A 22,923-nucleotide genomic window follows, 5' to 3' on the forward strand; every position below is an offset into this window, starting at 1 on the left:
ACTCGTCAGTGATGCTAAGGGCCTAAATTTCGAACAACAATGCTATGCTTGCACCTTAAGTCATTACCATTGTTGACATTAATATGGTGATTCCAACATATGATAAACAGTGTTCCTTTAAAGACTATTAATCACGTCGATCACCTGTCCCTTCTGACGTCATTATCGTAGCCATACCACGTTGACGACAAAACGTCAAAATGTCTGTTTTATCTCTAAATATCGCTATCTATGTAATAGATTGTACAGCTGACACGCAAGTGGGTAATACCTTTTATCACAATTATAGATAGATACAGTGGAGTCATATGATGAATTAAACTGCATCGAACAGCTGTTTCGTTATTCTAGGGCTCGAATCAGTGATGCTAATGGCATAAATTTTGAAACCCAGAAGGCAACTGAGGGAAATCTCAACTGATTACAAAAATGGGCAAATCTAGATAATCTTGATGGGGAGGTGCATTTGCCTCACAATTTTAAAAATTGATTCCATATGTCTGATAATTCCTAAAGAATATCAAGTACATGTGTGCATTATGAACCGCGCCACTATTCGAATGCGAATGAATCAGAACGTGGCATGCAGACATGAAGGTTATGGCCGACCTCGGGGACTAAAAGCCCACTGGTATATCTTTTTCTGGTTTCAGACAAATTAGATATGCATAAGATAGCAAAATGAGTTTGAAATGTGAATATCAACATGCACTGAGGTAACTTGCATTGGTAATAGAGCCGATATAAATCATGCTGTTGCCTATAGGATATTTGTATGCAAAGTCATCTAATATCGAGTATATCAGGACAGTGCTTATACACAAAACTTTGTACAATACATGATTGTACGTGATCGCAGTGATATCACATTCACACAGAAGACTGGACTGATTGAGAAACGGAGAAGCCAACAGACAGTCTTCAACATCTTCAACAGAGTACATTATGACAGTGAAACAATGCTATAGTCATTTCATCATACGTTTGTAAGCCACGCTAACTTCTCTAACGTGTTCATTTTTTCTAACGACTCTCGTGTGGATCCTGGTTACATAAGATCTTCAACGCCGACTGTGTTCTGTATCATCACAATTGCGTGTTTGTGTGATAAGTGCACAGGTTCTATTTCAGAAAAACTTGTAACGTTGAGAATTGAAGTGGAGTAGCTTTTTTGTAAAATAGGCATTGAAAAACAAAAGTATGTACGAGACACAAAGTGATACAGCCACATTTCAAATAGGTACTTACCCTCACAAATCACATTTCCGAGCTCCATGGAATATTTTTGTCCAAGTTGATCAGATTATGATAAGAATATGGAACTATCCTATTTCGTTCAAAAATCTAAACAACACTATGAACGCAGGAATTATTGTAAGCATCGATTTTAAAATCGAGGGAAACAATATTTTCTTCTGTCTCTCATAAATTACAATTCGTATTATCAGTTTTTTAAGTAAGTTTTATTTGCTTGTCAGATACAGCAATTTAAACTCCAATACAAACAGAGCTTCACATTTCAATTTAGGGAAACATTTATGAAAACGTAATTTAAAGGTTTACTTGCAATTATTATCAAGACTTTGTATTCACATCTGTTCCGATATCTGTTGAACCCATGGGAGTGACAAAACGTCTTGCGAGACTAGTTCCGCCTTGTTGCATGACAACAGAATGAGAACAGCAGGCGAGAAATGTAATTATTGTGTTCTGTTAAGGGAAAGGGAGGCTGTTGTTCAGCCTACACGTCATATCGTTCCTGTCAGGATAAAAAGATACTAAAACAAGACAATTTTCATTTCACTCCATAGATAGGATTCTATAATAACCTGCTGTATCGTTGGAGGGAAAACTGCTGACACGAAAGAGGGTTCTTGGGGTCTGAAAATATACCACACACACAAGAAGGGTTATCGGGGCCAGCAGTATACTACACACGTAAGAGGGGTTTCGGCGTGATGGGAGTATATATGTACATCGAATGCATGGAAAGTTTCTCGAAAGTTATACAACAAATATGAGAAAGGTTCTCAGAGCGCTTGGAAGTAGAACAAATCCAAGGAGGGTTGTCGGGTTACTGAAAATATACAACATATGCACGTGTAAGAAGTGTTCGGATGGTTCTGAAAACAACGCACGTACGGACAACTATATCACGCAGATGAAGAATACGGCTTCATTATTAACAGCAGGGACTTGTCATAAGTTGCTAACGACAAAAAGACTAATTGTAAAATGCGGAATGTGAGATATAGTGAAAAAACACACTCAATTTACAAAGATATCTGTTGGCAAACAGTATGTACTTCTGAGCTGTTTCATCCATTGTGGGTATGTTTTGTTAACATATACGAAATCAGCTATCCCGATCTGTACTGAAGATTTCCCATCAAAGATTAAATAATCCAACGGAAGCACTACGATACAAACACCAATAATTACTGTCACTTCACGCAATGGATCTCGTAATCTACGAGATTACGTGATAACTGACACAAGTTACAACAGAGTCGATATATAACGATTAAGTAACAGTGTACTTTTATCCCGAAAGCATACGAAATTAAGAGAGATTCTAATACACATCTGAAAATATGTTGGATTTATTACAGTATGGAGAATTTTGCCAGAATACACGTACACATGTCCTTAAGACAATGCTGGTGTGATATATGAGGCCTTAACTTAATAGTGATGTACAGTTACAGAAAATGTATGCGGTATATTTTTCAGGGTTTTTTATCCTGTCATCGTGGCGCAAACATTAATCGAAGTTTGCATAGGTCAATTTGAAGTAACTTCAAATGTCACGATGTTGTTTTCAAAGAAAAAACAGCAGCAAAATAAGAAAAAAGTTAAGGCGTGTTTTATCAGCCTTCAGAGTCTAAACATCGTTATTGTGCCATCCTTCAAGGACAAATTCAGCACAATATTATCATATCGACATATCCCCGTCTTTACATGCCGAATGAGCTTAAACTGAGCCTTTGTATTTTTTTTTCTATAATCTATGGTTTGCCGGAGATATGACACGTTTGATGTATTTTATCAACACTACAAAAGGTCCCAAGGTGATAGATGAAAGTATTAACTAAACCCATTTACATTGTGATTTTAGTCAAAAGTCCTGATACTGAAGGATAATTACATATCGTAGTACGCGTTTGTCACAAGGTGTCGCTTCCCTCTTACTGCCAATATCTGATCTCTTTATGATAAGCACTTTACGGCTTTCCTCATCAGGGCTGCGTGTCTTCACCCATATACTATGTTTCAAAATTACATTATGTAAGGAAGAATGTCTCTTTACGGTAACATACAAATAATTCATAATTAGCCGTCATTTGTGTATTGTGGAGCAACATCAACAACAAGGTTCAAATTATATTCCCAGAAACTGTCATGATAAATATCAGCTATGCTCATTGCGTGTTCTCGGACGCCTGTTGTCTTGTCGACACACTTTACGATCGTTACAATGGTGACTTATGAAAATAGGAAATAACGAAGTCACTTTGTTATAATTTTGATTGAATGGTTTGAAATGTATAACACACGTTGCTCAGCACGACACAGTGAGACATTCTTTAGCTCTCAACTTTAACTAATTTGTATAATTAACAGATCAAATTGTCATCGTGGTCTATTCATGTTATTGAAGGGTAAAGTACACAATGTTGTGTAAGATAACAGTCTCACGGACAGAGGAGTTTATCGACATTAATTATCGATTTATTTTAATTAGTATAAATGTTTCTATTCTGTATGAACATGTATTTACATCTTATATAACAAAGTTGCACACGTCCTCACAAAATATGAGATGCTGAGTATGATTTGAGGGTGAAAAAGCAATTTTTAAGAAAAAAACAAGAAATCAAACATGACATTCTATACGACATAATTGGTACCCACAGAACGTTTCACGAGGTTATCATGAGAAATGGTCAAGAAAAAGTAAACAGTTGTAATTTTGAATACCTGTTTCCATGGTAATAGTAAAAGTTGAAAAAAATATGAAAAAAAGAAAAATTTCATAATAAACAAAGGCCCTACTAAACGAGATGATTGATGAATATCTCAAGTCTGTACAAGGTGCCGTGAATGACTATTTATAATGCGCCACAAGCTTACTTGCTTCCTTTGTATCCTGCCATGTAAATGAAAACGAAATGCTTACGAAAACCCAGCCATTCATAGAGCAAAGGGACCTCCCAAACGTCAAGATGAATTCACTAAGGGAGCTTCATCAATATCTATATTGTTGTATAGCTGCCGCCTTTATTCCTGTGACAGGGGACTATTTTTCAATGTTATTAAGTACTTGCTACTTCATAGACAAATGACCCACTCTAAAGTACACAATAACTTGTATAATATTAATACACATCTTTTTTTTAACGTTCCCGAGTAGTTGTATGCTAAACGTATCCCCGTATAGTCTGGTACTCACATACAGATTCCCGAAACAATACACAATGCGTATAAGTCAAGAGTCAATGTGATGTAGACTCCGTCATCATCATAATCAAGTGCACAAAGTCTACGGCTGCACTATATAAAATTAGAGTGGCAAAGACTCATACGCCGGATTATTAATTCATATTAAATCATTTTCTCATGGGAACATTGCATAAAAATATAAACATATATACCACGGGCGGCCTCCATGTTGTTTTTAAAAGAGTATATCGTCAAATTTGTTGCTTATTAAGACGACAAGATCAAATTCGAACCAGGAGACTTTTACTGTCAGACATCGTTTTAACTGTAAGCTTAATAACAGTCGATGTAGCAATTCTCTTCTTACCCCAGGGTAGATTTATAGAACAATAAAATTCTTTCTGTGTCAACTACTACTTTGCTGTTGTTATATTCAGTGTGCAGGACATCTATTTTGCGGTTTGAGGAAGTCAAATCCGCATGATGTAGATGATTCCATACCTTTCCATGTTCGATCAGGGAAACCATCAAGTCTATGTGAAAGGTATACACGATGTATAGAAACCAGTTTTTGTAAACCACTGAACCAAGTTGAATGCAGGTAGACAAATAATTATCTGGGATGCTTCATGTGTCGACAGTGGTGTTAATTTATGTTCATCGTTTTATGCATGACTTCTTGGATGTTGATATATCTTTAAAGGTATAATTAGAAACAGTCACCAGCAGGTTTACACCTTGTCTAGACATCAGAAATAATACCCCCCTGCCTTAGTGTCAGATTGTCTCTCCCCGTTAAGTCCATCGATTTCTTCTCCACCTTACACCGGAATTGTGGCTTAATAAAACTTGACCAGGGTTGTTTCCTGAGAACGTCATACTGACCTCCGTGTACTGGGAAAATGGTCATTCAATGACATAGAAAAGAAATGATTCTATCGCAAACAATTGATTTTGTTGATAAAGAAAATATATGTGGAAGAAAATCATACCGTTTCTTAGCATTTATTGATTTTCTTACTATTTTTACTGAAACGATGTTTACTTGAAATGACCTTTGGCCTGTATAGAGTCCGTCCATATTGCCATGTTTACCTACACACAGCCGCATTATTTGATAAAATGACCCTGACAAAGGACTGCAATTAAGTTTCTGTCAGTGCCACAGCTGTCCATTTCACCAAAAATTACGGACACGCGATTCTGGACGTGAGAGATTGTCTAAAGTCACACTGTATACAGAGTGGACAGAGATAACATCCCTAGGGTATTGTGTTCATTACAGCGAGACAAGTCTCGATAATGGCCCTTTAGCACTTCTGCAGTCGGTTGGATTGTCTAACGTCAGGATGGTGCTGTTTGTATCTACATACTGTTTCGTTTTATGTAATCTGAGCGTAATATTAAAGATTAATTACATGACATTATTTTACAGACCTATAAACTTTCCTGACACTTGAATTATCAAGTAGGCAAAATCTAGTGTGATCCGACTGCATCATGCATTCTTGTTTGTCATGCTATGAAAGAGTTTGGACGACCCTGGCAGGCAGGAACCGGAAACCAATATGACATGTTTGTTATATGTTTTCAAATGTCAATCTGCTATGACGTAATCAAAATAACCTACCAATGCTGAGGTCAATACAATGCTATCACTCGAGCCTGTCGCCTGTCATGTTTTGCTGGAAAGTGAAAGAAGGGCAACATATGCGGTATTAGCTACGCAGACAGGCAATCAGCTCGGATAGTGCTTTATCACACCTGATGTCGACTGTTACTGGATTACGATGTGGCTATCCTCTTGTCATGGGAAATATCCAAAGTCATACAGAAACAATTTAAGAAGCATCTCCGAGAGAAAAAAAATTGAACATGAAAACAGCAAGCACATAAAAACAGATTTGGAGCATATCGAACGCTGTGTAAAAAAGATATCTACAATATACACTTTCAAGTATGTACGGCAGACACATTTGACTACACTAAACTGCGAACATAGACCAGTTTGTCAGAATCCACTGTAGACACACTCAATGAGATCAAACCAAAGTAAACCAGACCTACGAAAAGAAAGAGTGTGACAAAGGCAAGATACTTACTCGAACACAGAGATCCAATGAAAAGAGCGAAATCTCAAAATCAGAGTATAGATAAAAAGAAGATTCGGCACCATAATAAAAAAATGGAGAGAAAAAACAGTAGAAATACACAAAAAAGTGAGGAAAATGGACAAACAATAAGAAAGGTACAATAAGGAAAAACAGACAAAACGAAAGTAAAGGATATATTCATAATTCATGACATGACGGAAAAAAGAAACCATATTAAATTAAATGGATTAACCAAAGAAAATCAGACTGAAAAAGGTAGGAGATGAAAATAAGCAGTTAGAAGTAATCAAGAATATAACCAGATAGACAGACCAGGGCAAGGCGGTAAAGCAATCAAAAATGAACCAAAAGACAAGACAGGCAGACAGACTGACGGAGAGACGGACGGACGAAACCAGATAAGTGAATGATACTCCAACCCTTAAAGACTGGGTAATAGTTTGATTTAATATTAAAAAAACGGAAGGGGATGTTGGGCTTGACAGGACAGTCTGTTGAATTTCATCGAAGGTTTTAATGTACATTCAAAATGATAATATCTGTGAAAATGTCAAAGAAACTCGTAAATGCCACTTAATCACCAGAACATGTACAACCTTCCACAAGTCAGTCTAGGGGCTTGTAAGGATGTATGTTCTTATAAAGATTAGCATTCACTTGCCGTCTGACCAGAGAGGCAATCAACACGTAAAACACGTGTCTCTCGGCACCGGCACTGATATCAACGAGACACGCGGACAGGAATGTCATGTTTGCCTAAACAGTCCTCATTTTATCATATAATATATTCAACAACCATAAAATCGTTCCCGCTAAATCATGCGTGAGCAAATTTATTGATAGGAAATCTAGACGTCATCGTACCTTTACACTCATTCTCGTTAATAGATGTTTTTTTTCCTTTGAACCTGTTATTTTTTTGTAGTCCTAAACATAATTGATGGAAGGCAAACGAACCAGAAACACAGTGTAAATGTGATATCAATGTGTATCTTACATTTTCCATGCAGGTGGAAGTAAAATAGATAAACAATAGCAGAACTACTTCGTTGGAGTGCCAATAACCTTGTCTATATCTAGATACTACTGCAGTATTATCATTATCTAAACTAAACTTAGCTAAACTCGAAACGTGCCCTTAAATTTGAACAGCACTTTAAGTTTTTTCATGAAAACTGAAGACTGTTTCTGTTTCCCTTGCCACAGAAATAAAATCCTGTTCATATCCTTTAATTGAGAATGCGTGATTTGTCCAGGCATTACGCGCCCTTTATCGTATCGTGTGGGGCCATGTGGTTAACATCACACAGAACGTGTGTGAAGGATTTTTTACCTATCCATCTAAAGTTATGATAGACGTCGAGAAGATGTATAAATTAAAATAGGTGTAACTTTTTTCTATGTTTCTCACTTATATAAACAGACATCTGTGTAAGGATTGTATGGTCTTACTTCTCTGAATCTAACAAATCTCATTTTGTGAATTTTTTGATAAAGTGTGTTTGTCTTCTGGTTCACTTCTTTTTTAATATTTGTGATAAAATTATCGAATTTTATCATCATTATAACACATATGATAACTAACGTTCAACGTAACGGCCACCTATCTTAAATCAGACAATATATTAAGTGTATGATACAATCCTTTTCGACAACCTATAAATGACATTTTTCACTGTTTTATGGTCTTTATATATTATTATACCGATAATATGTCTGGTTTTACAGTTCTAGGTTCCGCGATATTGTTAAGGTCCCAGCAGGCCTGTCATGGGTAGCGCCATTGAATTCCATTCAGGGTCACAGCTCATTTCTGTATAGATCCGTACGTTACGCATGTCAGCCATCAGATGTGTTCCTCTTGTCTCCCATCATTGATAATCGTGTAGCATGAGAATCTCTTTCTACTTCAACAGTTTTTGAAAAAAACTAATATTTCAACAAATGGAATTTTTCAAGGCCTCGAAGGATCAAGCTGACTTTTATATATGATAACTTGGATTCTAAAAACAGATTTCAGATTTCGAATTAAGAGGAAACATTTAAACTATGTAGTAACGAATTATTGGGAGAAGGAACCTGTCACAAATGACGTCTGGGGATTCGTTAGTGTTGCTGAAATAATTTCCATTGTGTTGAAATACGGGAAAAACCTATATGTTCTCGGATAAAATCCATTCCAGGTCGACCACATGTATCCGTGTTTTATGAATCATTACTTCCTGTTAAAGCCCTCATGATTTTGACGTATCATTGATCACCCTCAATAAATTAATTATCATCATCCATGATGAATCGATTGTTAAGACGTATTTCCGTATTTGTAACAAAAAACTATAAAATAATACTTTCAGGTCATACCGCAATATTGTACATATCCTGATCAGCAAAAGTTTATAAAAGTACTTACCGAAGAGACAGCATTGACAACAAGTCGAATCGAGTTTTAAAAAGTAGTCATTTTCAAGCATCGAGTAAAAAACGAAATAGTCATTATAAGGCATCAAGTAAGACCAAAATAGTCAGATAGGAACAGCTGACTTTAGATTAAATCAGAAATGACGTCATAGGTCTTATATTGTGATCAATCTGATTTAGTCAATCAAATCGAAGACAATATGTTTCGGGGAACTTAAGCTAATATCCATGAGTTTGCGTAGACTATTTCAGTATCCTGTGTGAAGATGTACTTTGATATCAGAGGTAAATCATTACGGCCTAAACAAGCATAAAAATGTTGTTCTAATCTTTCGTCAAGATAGAGAAAATATATAAGGATACCTCGGTTATATATACATTTACTGGTTGTTGCGAACCACTGCTTTGAAAACAATTTAATGTAACTTGTTGTTAAAATTTTTACACTGATCTCTTGGTCGAAATAAATTATGTAATCGTGAAACGACAAAATGTTTATTCGGATTAACACAGATCTCTCGATACATGATCATATGAAAGTTGGAGCCAGTTCTGAAATTTGAATCTTCTTTATGGAGATCGAAACTGGTGGAACACCAAATAATTCTGATACCTCTAATCATTCCATTTAAAGCCAGCAAAGCCGACCTATCTCATGTCTTACTAAGGGTGCTACTCTTTCACAATGTCGTGATGTCTGTGATTGCATCTTTTGTTGTCCTGTCTCATACTAAATTACACACGTGACTTGTCCTTGTTGTTGATGTTCGCATGACCTTATCAGCAGGACGGAAGTGCAAGACATCGATGGCGGCCGTGGTAACAATCCCATCTGACAATTTCTCGGAATTTCTATGGTATTGCATCCTGAAAACATATCCATCTGACGTCGGCTGTGGTACAATCCCATCAAACAATTCCTCGGAATTTCTGTGGTATTGTAATCTGGAAATCATTCACGTTTGGCATGTCTTCTATACTGATTTGATCGAAGAAAATCTTTCCAAAACCTGACAGTTTTCTCCATCCCAATACCATCCCACACTCTAGTCCACGTGGACTTGTTAACTTCATATATAAATGTATATATCAATTACTTGTAATATTGGACCTGTCATTTTCTCATATTCTTCAACCAAAACAGTGGATCAAAATCGTTACCCATGAGAAATTCTTAAGCCAGCCTATCAACACCCCTGGTCACAGTACTGACTACACAATCCTCGGGAGACTTACCAGGTCGACGACGTCTGTGATTGCAAGACCTACGGCCACGATGATCATCTTGGATGTGACATTCACTGGACGGATGCGCTTGTCGTATTTGTCGAGAAGGTGGGAGATTAGACGCTCCTCTTCGTTAACGTAGGTGTAGTTCGGCATCACTATACCTGGTAGGCAAAATAACAAAATACAATGTCACTTCATCATAACTTAATTCGGCAGTATGGTCTTTATACAAACGCCATATCACAACACTGCAATGACAACGTTCGGGAACATAGTTGTGAAAACAAAGTTCGACAACAGTTAAATGATAGTTAAATAGTTAATAACAATATCATAATGAAATTCTGCTTTGCGTAAAATTGATATGTAAAAGTGTACATGTCTTGATACATCCATTTACAAAAGGTATATATATATCTACTAACCTAACAGCAAAATCTACGGACGAAGAAAACATTTACAAAGCATTAGACTAGAGAATACAAACATGAACATCATTTTGGGTATTTTTCAAACATCACAAGCCGAAGTCATCTAAAGCACGACATGCCGGAAATGGAATTTGTTGGCAGTGATATCGAACGCGAAATTTATTTCATCATTTCACAATGAAAATGGTATAAGCTAATGTGAACAGACAAAAGAATATTTCCCCTCGGCGTCTAATTCTCGAGGATGAGAAATAAGAATTAATATCAAACCTCGGGAATACTTAGATTTGTTTCTAGCTGCATTAAACAAACTTTTTGGCAGACTACTTCCCAAGATGTAATTTGCAAATGGTTATCATTTCAATTGTCTGTTAGTATATTATTGTTCAGTTCAAACTTCTCTACGGTCCCATTTCCTAATACATCTGTATCACATTTTAAACCGATAACGCGAGGCAATGTTATGCCTAAATAGATCACGTGGTAGGCAAGGTTTAAGCATCCATCTGTATGTCAATTATGACAGGTGTAAACTGGATTCCTTCAGGGACGAACTCTTTGTACAGATATATAGGACGAACTATCTGTACTGATCTATATATAGGACGAACTATCTGTACAGATATATAGGACGAACTATCTGTACAGATATATAGGACGAACTATCTGTACAGATATATAGGACGTACTATCTGTACAGATATATAGGACGAACTATCTGTACAGATATATAGGACGAACTATCTGTACAGATATATAGGACGTACTATCTGTACAGATATATAGGACGAACTATCTGTACAGATATATAGGACGTACTATCTGTACAGATATATAGGACGAACTATTTGTACAGATATATACGATGAACTATTTGTACTGATCTATATATAGGACGACCTATCTGTACAGATATATAGGACGAACTATCTGTACAGATATATAGGACGAACTATTTGTACTGATCTATATATAGGACGAACTATCTGTACAGATATATAGGACGAACTATCTGTACAGATATATAGGACGAACTATCTGTACATATATATATAGGACTAACTATATGTACAGATATATAGGACGAACAATTTGTACAGATATAGGACGAACTATTTGTACTGATCTATATATGGGACGAACTATCTATACAGATATATAGGACGAACTATCTGTACAGATATATAGGACGAACTATTTGTACAGATATATAGAGGTTAAGACACAATAACTTATGTTTTGGTATAAACTGTTTTATAAATAAAAACGTATTTTATCTAAAATAGCTAGCAGTGTATACTTGATATAAATATTGAAAATTAAAAAGATTTGTCTGATATTTAATTGTTTAAGACAGAGGCAACATGGCACAAACAGAATTTTTCACGATTCTTTATTTGTTCATTCACTAATATAAACAACTCGTACGGTAGTCAATGATTCCATTGGGACAGACAACTGTTAATGCTCCCTCGATAATACCGTTCAGTGATAAACTGCAACCCTTCACCAAGATAGAGCAAAAAAGATTGTACCAAAGGCACACAAATGAAAAGCAGCTTTCCATGTAAATAACCTAGATAAAGTCTGCGATGCTACTTTTAAAATCTGCAAACTAAACCGGAAATCACTGAGTATGACCTCTTAATGGCACCGTATCATATGGTGTCTAGGAGTAGTTCCGTCAAATAACTCGCAACATGATCATGGTGATAAATATATCTTATATTCGTCGTCACTGACGTGACGGCTCTATCGTTATTATAGCAATATCACATGGATAAGATATCTTGGATGCTTCCTCCGAAATAGATACGGTTAATCTCCAAGGAAAACAATTCTTCACACGTTCTGACCTTGAACCAATATGCTGAAGGTTTGTATTCTTCCTTAGACACAGTAGGGGGTTTAGCATGCATTCGTCTTCACTGTTTCTTCGCCATCCTTGTGAGTAAGCTGTAACGTCGACAAATGAGAACTTTCCATTTCAGTATAGTGTTGTCTCCCCCATTAAACCACACAGCGATCAGGTAGCAGTCGATGTCTCCAGTTAGATAGGTTTTCATGTCATTTATCATTAACTTAGAATACAAGGAGGCAAAACTAAGATATTACAAATAACATTAAAACCTTGTATAATACATTATTTACATGTACCATGTGTTACTTAACTTTTGTCATTTAAAACATAAACCGAGAATGCACTTACTTATTTCAACTCAATCAAATTTAAGCGCGTTATCATTCTTAAAAATAAGCACCATTATGGATTTGTACACACATTTGCTATAATTGCTGAATAAACAACATTCGGAAACAGTAATTAGAGCAACGAGATATCAGCGTAATACCTTGAAAGCGAAAAGCAATGAAATAAGTTCTTTTAATGTAAACAATCGAATTTCATCATTCTTGTGAACGTCTCAGAAAAAAATAGACAGTTAGTATAGTTTGCAGTAGTCATCTTCCAGAAACTTTTCTATTGTTGGTTTTCAAGTTTGATCGCGATTGTTGTCATGGATTAAGTTATAGGGAAAAAAGTCTTGCCCTTTGACCTTTCCTCATGGAGGAAGTATTGCCTAGGTATAGGCTCTGTCCATTCAAAGTTCACAACAGGCAAAACGGACACGATAATACAAAGAAATGGTACAAAACAACAACCACGGCATCCTCGAATTCCGGGGTTTTCTTTTGTCTTTCCAGTCATCTTGGGATCACCAGTGTTAAAAAGTGTTCACTTGTCTGAAACGTGTTATAGGCAAGATAAAGGTATATACAATCGTTAAGGTGTCGCGCCTTTGTAATGTTTATGTCTACAACCAATAGAAAGGTTCACCGCTAGTTTTTGATTCCTACTCGATATGTTTCAGGTCAACAGTAGATATATACATGTGTATATCGTGAATGAAACCCTTAGCATCTAAAGGTGATGAAAGATAGTGTCTCTCAATTTATCTTTAGAAATATGTTTACTCTACCTATCAATTTAAAACTTATTTCAAAACTAGCTTATCATGTTATAACGATAACAGAAATTTCCAGAAAATGTTTCCTTAGGTTTACTGCTTCTAGATACGCCTACTCAAACCAGTGTAGAGATTGCAACTGAAAATAAGATAATACTATATAAGTGTGTGGTAGAAAACTCACAAATAAATAGGTAATACCTCGTATAAAACGCCATTTCTAAAGTTGATATCTACAAATTGCAATAGATTTAAAATAAATTAGTTTGATAAGTATAGCCTATAAAAATGAAGCCAATTCACAACAGTCTAAGTAAAATAGCATCTAGTTGTCAAAAATGAGGAATTTAAACTATGGTTAATGGAGGTTTCGAAATGATTTGCAATCATGTGTGCGATATGAAACAGCTAAATGTATTTAAAACACGTAATTTTTTTCATGATATCGTGTTGGTACAAATTGCTTGCAGATCAAACATTCAGAAGACTCCAGCTGGCTTCTTAGAGCGCCCCACACACCGAACTACAGAGAAGGCTTTAATTTTATATGTCTGCACTGTTGATCTTGTTGAAGCACTTGACTGGATATATGGCTCCTTGAGAACCCCCTGTGACCCCTACTAAAGGATGGTCCCCATGAAGACTTGTATGGGCCCTAATTACCGCCAAGAGGGCATTATAACTACAAGATGGAGTCGATCTAGGCCCACCCCTTTAAATAAACGCCATCAGAAATTGATGAAATTGTAATTTGATAATTGACAGTTAAGGACAGAAGACACGGGAAATGTATGACACAGGCAGACAGACCATGTTCACAAACTTAATAAATATAGTTACACCAAGTCATTTAAATTAAATATTGAACGTAGCATTGAAAATGATGCCGTTAGCAGAAGTAAGATACTGAAACAATATATCATTGTGATAGAAAATATCTCGGAAAGATCAAAGTTAAATATAACATGGAATAACATACGCCGGCTATGAACAAACAGGTACCCGGAGGTTGTAATAATTCTTATCAGTGATTGGAAATTTTAAAAGCATGCTTTATATTGTAAACACTGGCAGAATGCGTGTAGGTATTCATGTATTCATATCTTTCGACACCAGTGAGAATAACCACAATTCTTATTTTGTAACCTTTTGGTTAGTTTTATGTGGTGGAATAGTTCTGTTGTCACCAAGGATGGCTAACTTGAACGCAGTAGAAAAGAACATAAACAAAACACCCAATCATGAAATCTACGGCGTGTGCTTCATCGGATTGATAGTACTAACGTACCACGTTATTTATTGAGTGCTGAGCAGTACCTTCCTCCGATAAGGCACTGACTTGGCCGATGAACATAAGATGTTGTTAAAAGCATATTTGATTAAGAAGTAGCTTATTCCGTCGAAAGATTAAGAATCCCGTATAAAGGCTAAAATGAATGTAATCATGTAAACAGAGTACAAATATTGATTCTAATAGAAAATTTCTTCCCTAACAAATCCATAAACAGACAAGAGGGATGCGATACCTTTTGATCATATATTTCAACCTTAACGTGTTTGTTTTCATTCTTCAACACCGCATTCCTCTCAAGATTTATTATTTTGGAGTTATCCGACTAGCGCTGTCTAAAGGACCATCGTTTCGTCTTCAAATAAAAACGATAATTAAATACATCCCCAAGATGCAGCAATGCTACAATCGGTTTGTCAGCTTGAGTTTCTGAAAATGTCAGCTAATTAACGTAGCTACACGAAAACAGGCATCAAATAGAAAGCCATTTTGTAAACCTTGAAGACTGACAACAAAACAAATAAGGCTCTTCCTCACAATTAAGGCGAGTATCATTAGGGCGTTTAATTTGTCGCGCTAAAGAGCTTTGCCTATTTAATTACACAAACAGCACGTGTCTTCATTACGTGTAGTTTAAAATCAATAATAATGACAGCCACAAATAGGGTTATAGATTTCAAACTAATCAAAAGCCTCAAGCCATGCCTTACGATTTGTAAATGAAATGAGACTCAAATAAATTTTTCGTAAAAATTAATATTATTTCTGGGAAAGAGGTTTAACGGCAGCGAAAGATGATCTATGGAAATATTATTTTATCTGAAGTAGGTTTAGCTGTAAAATAAGAACAGCATTCATTAAATAAAGCGTTACAAGCAAAACCAATCGAGGCGAGTTTTCAGAAATTTGTCAATTTGGTCTGATTAGACAGGCAATTAATATCGAGCGACTTTGCAGGTAATATGCCAGTTGTTTGTCGGTACTGGATTTCTCCATATTTAATCAAAGACATGATAATGACAAAGGTGTACGCTATAGAAATATTCCTTTTGCTTCATACAGAACAGATTGGGACCAGATCTGTATCATTTTAGATGTAAATTTAAAAAGCCCGGCATACAATGTCAGTATAAATAATTGTATGACAAGAAAATACCGTAAACATGTCCTTAGTGAATGACCACATTAGCTTTATAGTGTGACCTATTGTTTGAAACTTTCACATTGGTGTATGAGATATTGGTTGAACGTTTAGACACTTTGGCCTGATATGATCTGCCGTTTGAACAAAAGGATTTTGTTGTGTGACTTTATGTTTGAACGATTTGACCTTAGTCTAAGACCTATTATTTGACCTCTTTGATATTGGTGTATGACCTATAGTTTAAATGCCTTGGCCGTATATGACCTGCCATTTGAACAAGGTGACCTTGGTGTACGACCTATTGTTTAAATACTTTGACCTTGGTGTATGACATATTGTTTAAATACTTTGACCTTGGTGTATGACCTATTGTTTAAATACTTTGACCTTGGTGTATGACCTATTATTTGAACACTTTGATATCGGTGTGTGTCCATTGTTGGAACACTTTGGGTTTGCTGTATGCCATCAGCGGGGTTTTTTTTTTAATTTAACCTATGACCTATTGTTCACAGACTTTGACCTAAATATTTTTACCAGTCGTTTGATTTTTTTTCATTACCTTTCGCGGAAGTTGGTCTTTATTTGTCGTAAAACAAAATGATCCGAGGACTTACCTCTGTGTTACACACGTTCGGGCACATCGACTTTGATTAATGGTCCCTTGCCCAGGCACAATCCTTACCTGACACCTGTTTTTTATTCCAAGAGTAACACATCGGAAATACACACGTACTTATTCTGTAGAAGACAACTCAGTGCTTATGCTGTAGTGAAAGGGCGAGGTGGCGATTCATTACACGGGTTAAGTAATTAACTACCCAACGTTCTTCGGTGCAATGTACAAAGAAACATAATCTGGCAGTTAGTTCGTGTTGACATTTCCAGGTCTGCTCTAAGACATATCGCCATGGAGTTCAACGTATTGAGTTACCGCCATAATGCTAAGTACCGACTTTCCTTTGAAACAATTAGGCTGCAACTATATAGCTATATACAAACGTCGCCTTGTAAATGAAGATTGAAACCAATTCCTGTCTCACATTACATGGTACCTAAATAGACTTAACCTAATTACCCGCCACCACACAACAATTAAACAAACCTCTTCATCTTACTTAACATAATTTCTGGAACATTAGCATGTCTCAGATACATAAACAACATAGATCTATTTTTGAACTGTCTTCTTGGAGAACAGCACATATCTAATAACCAAAGTATTTAGATAAACGTGTAGAGGTGAGACGGATCCAATGTTAACCAGGACTGGTAGGCATTAGGTGTTTCAGACGCTTGACAGGCTTTAGTAATGTAGCACTAAGTAATCTGTATCATATAGACGCATTGGTCATGCGTGTATTTGTTTGCGCTGTCAGATGTCCTGAGTCTCGGACACTGTACAAACAAGATCGGATCTCGGCTAGAAATCCTGTGTCGCGGATTTAGAAGTCTAAGTATTCATGGCGACTATTTTTCTAGGATTTCAGGAAAACGAAAGAACATTTTCTGTTCTTCAAACACACTAAAATCAATCAATTTGTCTGAGTGGAAAATGTCTCTCATTGTAGACAGGATTGTGCCTCGTAGCTTGTATTGTCTGAAGTTACGTACTTAAAAACGAGAAAGGGTACACACGGAAGCAATTAAGGCAGACAATTACATAAGAGAAAGCCTATGGTTAGGTAGATCATAATATACTATTCTCATATTAAAGAAACTGTTCACAAAATAAAAGGTCACTATCCTGAGAGACTCGGAATAAGGTACTAGAGAATGGAGGAACGATAAAATAGCTACTGACTATTGGGAAAGCGTTTCACAAAATTAAATTAAATGAATGATGCTTCATTTTTCTTTGGGCTAGCTTAGTGACGAGTGAACATTTAAAAGGACCACATCCTATGTATGGACTTATTGTATTTCAATGGATCTAAGAAGTACCTAATGCCCACTTTTGCTCTATCAAACTCTATCTTAATTGATATGACAACATTCACATAACAATGCTTCTATATGAGCAAACCAGAAAGAAGTTTGAGTCATTTTAAAGGTTAGTAATTAGCAGACATATATACTGCACTGACAATATAATGTTTGTCTGAAAAAGCTCTGTCATTTATGTGGACCATAAATGCTATATCATGACAATTAAGTTCTGAATTAAAAACAAAAAAAAGGCAGGAAAACCCGAAAAGAAAAAATTCCAAAGACAGAAACCCTTGTGGGTCCCCATTATAGATGATTGCTTAACACTCTTGTCTCTTATGTATCAAATGTATGTTACAAAAATCTAGTCATCCGAGTAGGACTCGAGGAAACATATAACATTACCAAGGAAGTATGAGTGTATTGGAATAGAGAGCATCTCAGACATTGTATCACACTGTCGATATTGATTAACCATTATATAAATATCAGTCACGCTCCATTTAACATCAACAGAGGAACGCTTGCAGTTATATATATATATATATTAGTGTTAGACTACATATTCTCTATCATTACAACTTACTACAAATCGAAAGTCTGCAGTACACTTCTCCGTTGTTCCATTACATCTATATGTATCGGTATACACTGTGCAATAAAGGCACAGGTAAAACTCCTGTAGGAGTTTGTTAACGACACTTCATCTAAAGCGTGTAAATTTCAGTCTGCAACGAAATAAGGAATGTGAATTGATGTTATTTACAAGTTAAGTATTTCACCGATAGAGAGCGCTATTATCGCCCTGACATAAAGTGCTTTCATTTCATTACTGCATTTCATTTCCGTCCGATTCCCTTGGTTAATTTTAACGATTAACCATAAAGACTCATTACTGCACAGCGTTTACCATTTTTGCATGATTTTGTCGTCATCGCAACACAGTAGTCATTATTTAGTCAGGTATGTCTTTGTTGTCTTAGTTATTGTTTGTCGTTATGGTTTTCTTAACATCCAATCTTTTCTCTTTCAGTGTTCTACACAAAGGCTGCCGATACAAGAAACATACGGCATTGAGTTACACAGATGATATATTTGTGACAGCTCAATCTGATCCACTCTATATCCCTGTGATCATTGCAGATCTCTACAAAGAGAGCACGAAATTAACTCTTCCCCATTGCTCCATTAAATCAATGTGTATTGGTATGTATAGTATATGATCGGTACAGGTACAAATTCTGTAGAAGATAAGTTTGTATACGACACTTAATTTGTTAACATGTAAACTTCAGAATTGGTATATCAAAATCTAACGCCTTTCTTGTCTCTGTTGTGTAGTTCGATATAGAAGGTTAATTAACTGGGCAGATTAAATGTCACATATGAATATTTTAATCGTGTTTACATCAAGTTATCAGTTTTATACATCTTATCCTCGACTCGTGAGAAATACGAATACATTGCTGCGCAGAGCTGCATGCACATACATAAAAGATACAGAGTAATCCATACGTCAGTGATCTATAATCAAATTAATAGATATATATGTACATGTATTTAGGGCCAACAGTCTGTGCCGTGTCTCGTTGTAATTCATATGTCCTAAACGTTCTTATTTAATCATCCATTATTGAAAACCACGAAATTCTAATATATTGTAACATTTGTTCCGGCTTTCCTTTTGTTTTTGCCGACTCCAACACTTAACGCCCCAAACATTACAAATGAGTCCCAGAAGGACGCAATAGCTGTATAGTACATTGTACTGGGCCTAATACTTAATTTGTAACGAAAGATACTCTATTCACTTTTGTATATCATTTTTACAGTCCAATCCCTGTACGACCCTCTAAGTGTGTAACTAATCGGTTTTATGTCAAAACGTCAAGGACTGATTAATTTAGTAAATATCACCGATGTTGGCGCCAATTTATATCTTAAATTGCCGCAATTTTTTTTATCAATTTCCCATAAAACATTTTAAGAAATCAATGTAGCGATGAGATAACTAAGTAAAATATCTCATGCGAACATAAATATCACTTGAATCAACTGGTAAAAGGAATTACGTCATACCAGGAAGATTTCACAGAATCCGAACCTTGGAATGTCAACCCCGCGGTTACATTTAATAGGAATAGTCAGAACAGGGTGAAAAGAGATGCATGGTCAGGGACAGAGTGAACATGCACACGAAAAAATGATATTATTTTGTCACAATTGTTATAACTGATGCTGCGATCCCTCCAAACCCATCCACGCTTCAGAAGCTTCTTTGATCATGCAGTGAAAAGTAGGCCGGATTTACTCCACAAATTTGAAGAGCAATGTTCTCACAGAGTCCACAGTCCTGTGGTACGGAATGACCTATCTATATATCTTTATAAGCGTTCCTGATTTATCAACGTGATTGATAACGGAAACAGGTATAATTACCTGGTTCACTTAAGAATAATATGTTACAAGATAACTACCCGATGAATGAACTTTTTTTAACAGGAGGTCAAAGTTTAATCAAACAACGCCCGCTGTAAACAGCGTTCCCAGTTGAATGTATAAGATGTTTTACACGAACAGCAGTATGCTTGCTGTGTAAATCCACAAAACTCATTAAGGTTTCAAAAACCTTATCAGCGATCAAACTGAGTTTTCATGTATGTAAGGTAGGTCATATCGCTAATAGCCATTCGCACCACAGTTGATCTTGTATACTCAAAGCACGTGGGCTTCGCGTGCACGCATAATAGACCTGTTAAAATCATATTCACACCATATGAACGTCCCTTGTCGTATTGTGCCGTATGACGAATGGATTTTCTATCTCTCCCAGAACAGTCAAACGATTTAATCACATGATCCATAACACAGAGGAAGACTAGGGATCGCAAAGAGTGAAGAAACGAGATAACAATGTTATGCTGTGATACATTTTGATGGCAGTAACAGCTGGATAACAAAAACTTTCAAAATGTCATCGAAAATATGATGTGTCATAATTACAATGTATCATTATTATATCTTACAAATGTCAGTGAAGACATATCAGAATTATTTCTACAAATGTCAGTGAAGACATATCAGAATTATTTCTACAAATGTCAGTGAAGACATATCAGAATTATTTCTACAAATGTCAGTGAAGACATATCAGAATTATTTCTACAAATGTCAGTGAAGACATATCAGAATTATTTCTACAAATGCCTTTTCGATTTCCATAAAATGAAACTTAACCCACATGTATGGAGTTCTCTGTATCTTTATGGTTAGATCAATGAAAGTGTGTGCACTCTCCGGTTATAGAAATTGTCAAATATACAATTAATTTGACAGGCATCAGAAATCTTAAGAAAACGAATTGCTGCTCAATTAAACCTGTGTATTGACGTATATCAGGTTCTTACAGAAAATGATAGAACCTATCGATATAATTTTAGAATGAGAATTATATATTATATATTAGATCGGTAAAATAACGAATCAAAGATCATCAAACTCCCGTTCGGTAGATGTCAATATCACACAATAATCCCCTATGTCTTAATTTTAAGTCTTCAGCCGAAAATCTTGTCTACAATAATCCAGTTCTGCCACCCGGGTAGAGTTGTAAAATCACTGCTTCTTTCTTAAATGTATAGATATACAGAACTATCTTTACCATTGCCCTCAAGCGTATGCCTGTATTAACTTCACCAACAAAAAACACTCGGATATGAAGCAGGCGCATAGCGTACATAAAACATAAATAATGGTGTTTTGATAGAAACATGGGATGATTGATGTCGAGGGCCATTAGCTGTGTAAATATGTGGAGGAGTTCTACTATCTAGGAATTAAGAATTAAGTCAGATTTGGCATCGTCGGAAACACTCTTGGTGATATGTCTTTAATATTAAATTTCAGAGAAATCGTAATTGACATCAAATTATCAGATAACAAACAATGGATGTAGAATGTTGGTGCGTGAATTATGTTTGAGTATTACCAGTTCCTCTAAAACCCATGGAGAGGCGTGATAATATCTGGAAATCTTCTACCTTGTGTAAAGTTCAACAGAATCGACTTACACCGTGCATGTTTTTACAGCTGGGGTGCAAATGGGATTACCAACACGAAACGTCATCTTTTCCCAAACTTAAACATAGCTTAGACACGCCGAACCCGTGTTTTACATTTCGTACGATGGTTAACGTCAATAATATTTTATCTCCTACTTGTCTGTTACATCGAAATTGATCGGCTATGTTCATATAGCGTTATATCTTACAGCCGTAAATTAAGTATATTTAATTGTCAGTGTTTGTGTCGGATATTGACTGTTCATCAACAATAACTAGGTCGGGAATCTACACGTTATTAAGTCAACGAATTGTATGTACGGGGCTGACGATTCGTCATTGGAGAGTGGAGATTTGAATAACCAATCCACTGTCCACAGCGGACTGGAGATTCAAGATTCTTAATTTGTGTCCTTTTGGAAAACGTATCTCTAATCAAAAATTTAATCATTAGAGTCATGGAAATTTATACCAGCAACGGGTTGATGATTCGAATAAAGAAACCGCTGCTAACTTAGTCCTCTACGAATTTTCGATCATATCACGGCGACGTCTGATGGCGATCGAACCTCACATATATGGAAACAACAGAAAACCCATCTGCTGCCTTGTGATAGAAACAAATGATCTGATATAACGAATAGGTATTGCTGAACATCCGTGTTCACCATTGAAAACAATAAATCTATCAATGTCTTCGTTAGTGTTAAAGATGTTGTATATGAAATAAAGTTACCGAAAACAAATATATAAATGATGACGTTACCTAACCAGTCCGTAACGTAGGTAATTAAAACACCAAAGCCCAAAGAAAAGTCAAAGCAGTTAAGCTTAAAAGCAATATAGACATACCAATGCTTTCAATATTTCTTCAACACGTGCGTATATACAAATAC

At 35.9% G+C, this 22,923-nt stretch overlaps 1 protein-coding gene across 1 annotated transcript in view; it reads right to left on the reverse strand.

Annotated features, from left to right (window-relative positions):
* The window catches only part of LOC132548498 (neuronal acetylcholine receptor subunit alpha-5-like), a 51,243-nt gene that overhangs the window by 16,961 nt on the left and 11,359 nt on the right, over nt 1-22,923 (reverse strand). The window contains exon 2 of the mRNA XM_060212362.1: nt 10,212-10,366. Coding sequence (XP_060068345.1) covers nt 10,212-10,366 — 155 coding nt within the window. The remainder of the gene's footprint in view (nt 1-10,211; nt 10,367-22,923) is intronic.

Source organism: Ylistrum balloti, unplaced genomic scaffold, assembly GCF_031769215.1.
Source record: "Ylistrum balloti isolate Yb309-2 unplaced genomic scaffold, AGI_CSIRO_Ybal_v1 Utg370016, whole genome shotgun sequence".
Lineage (NCBI taxonomy): Eukaryota > Metazoa > Mollusca > Bivalvia > Pectinida > Pectinidae > Ylistrum > Ylistrum balloti.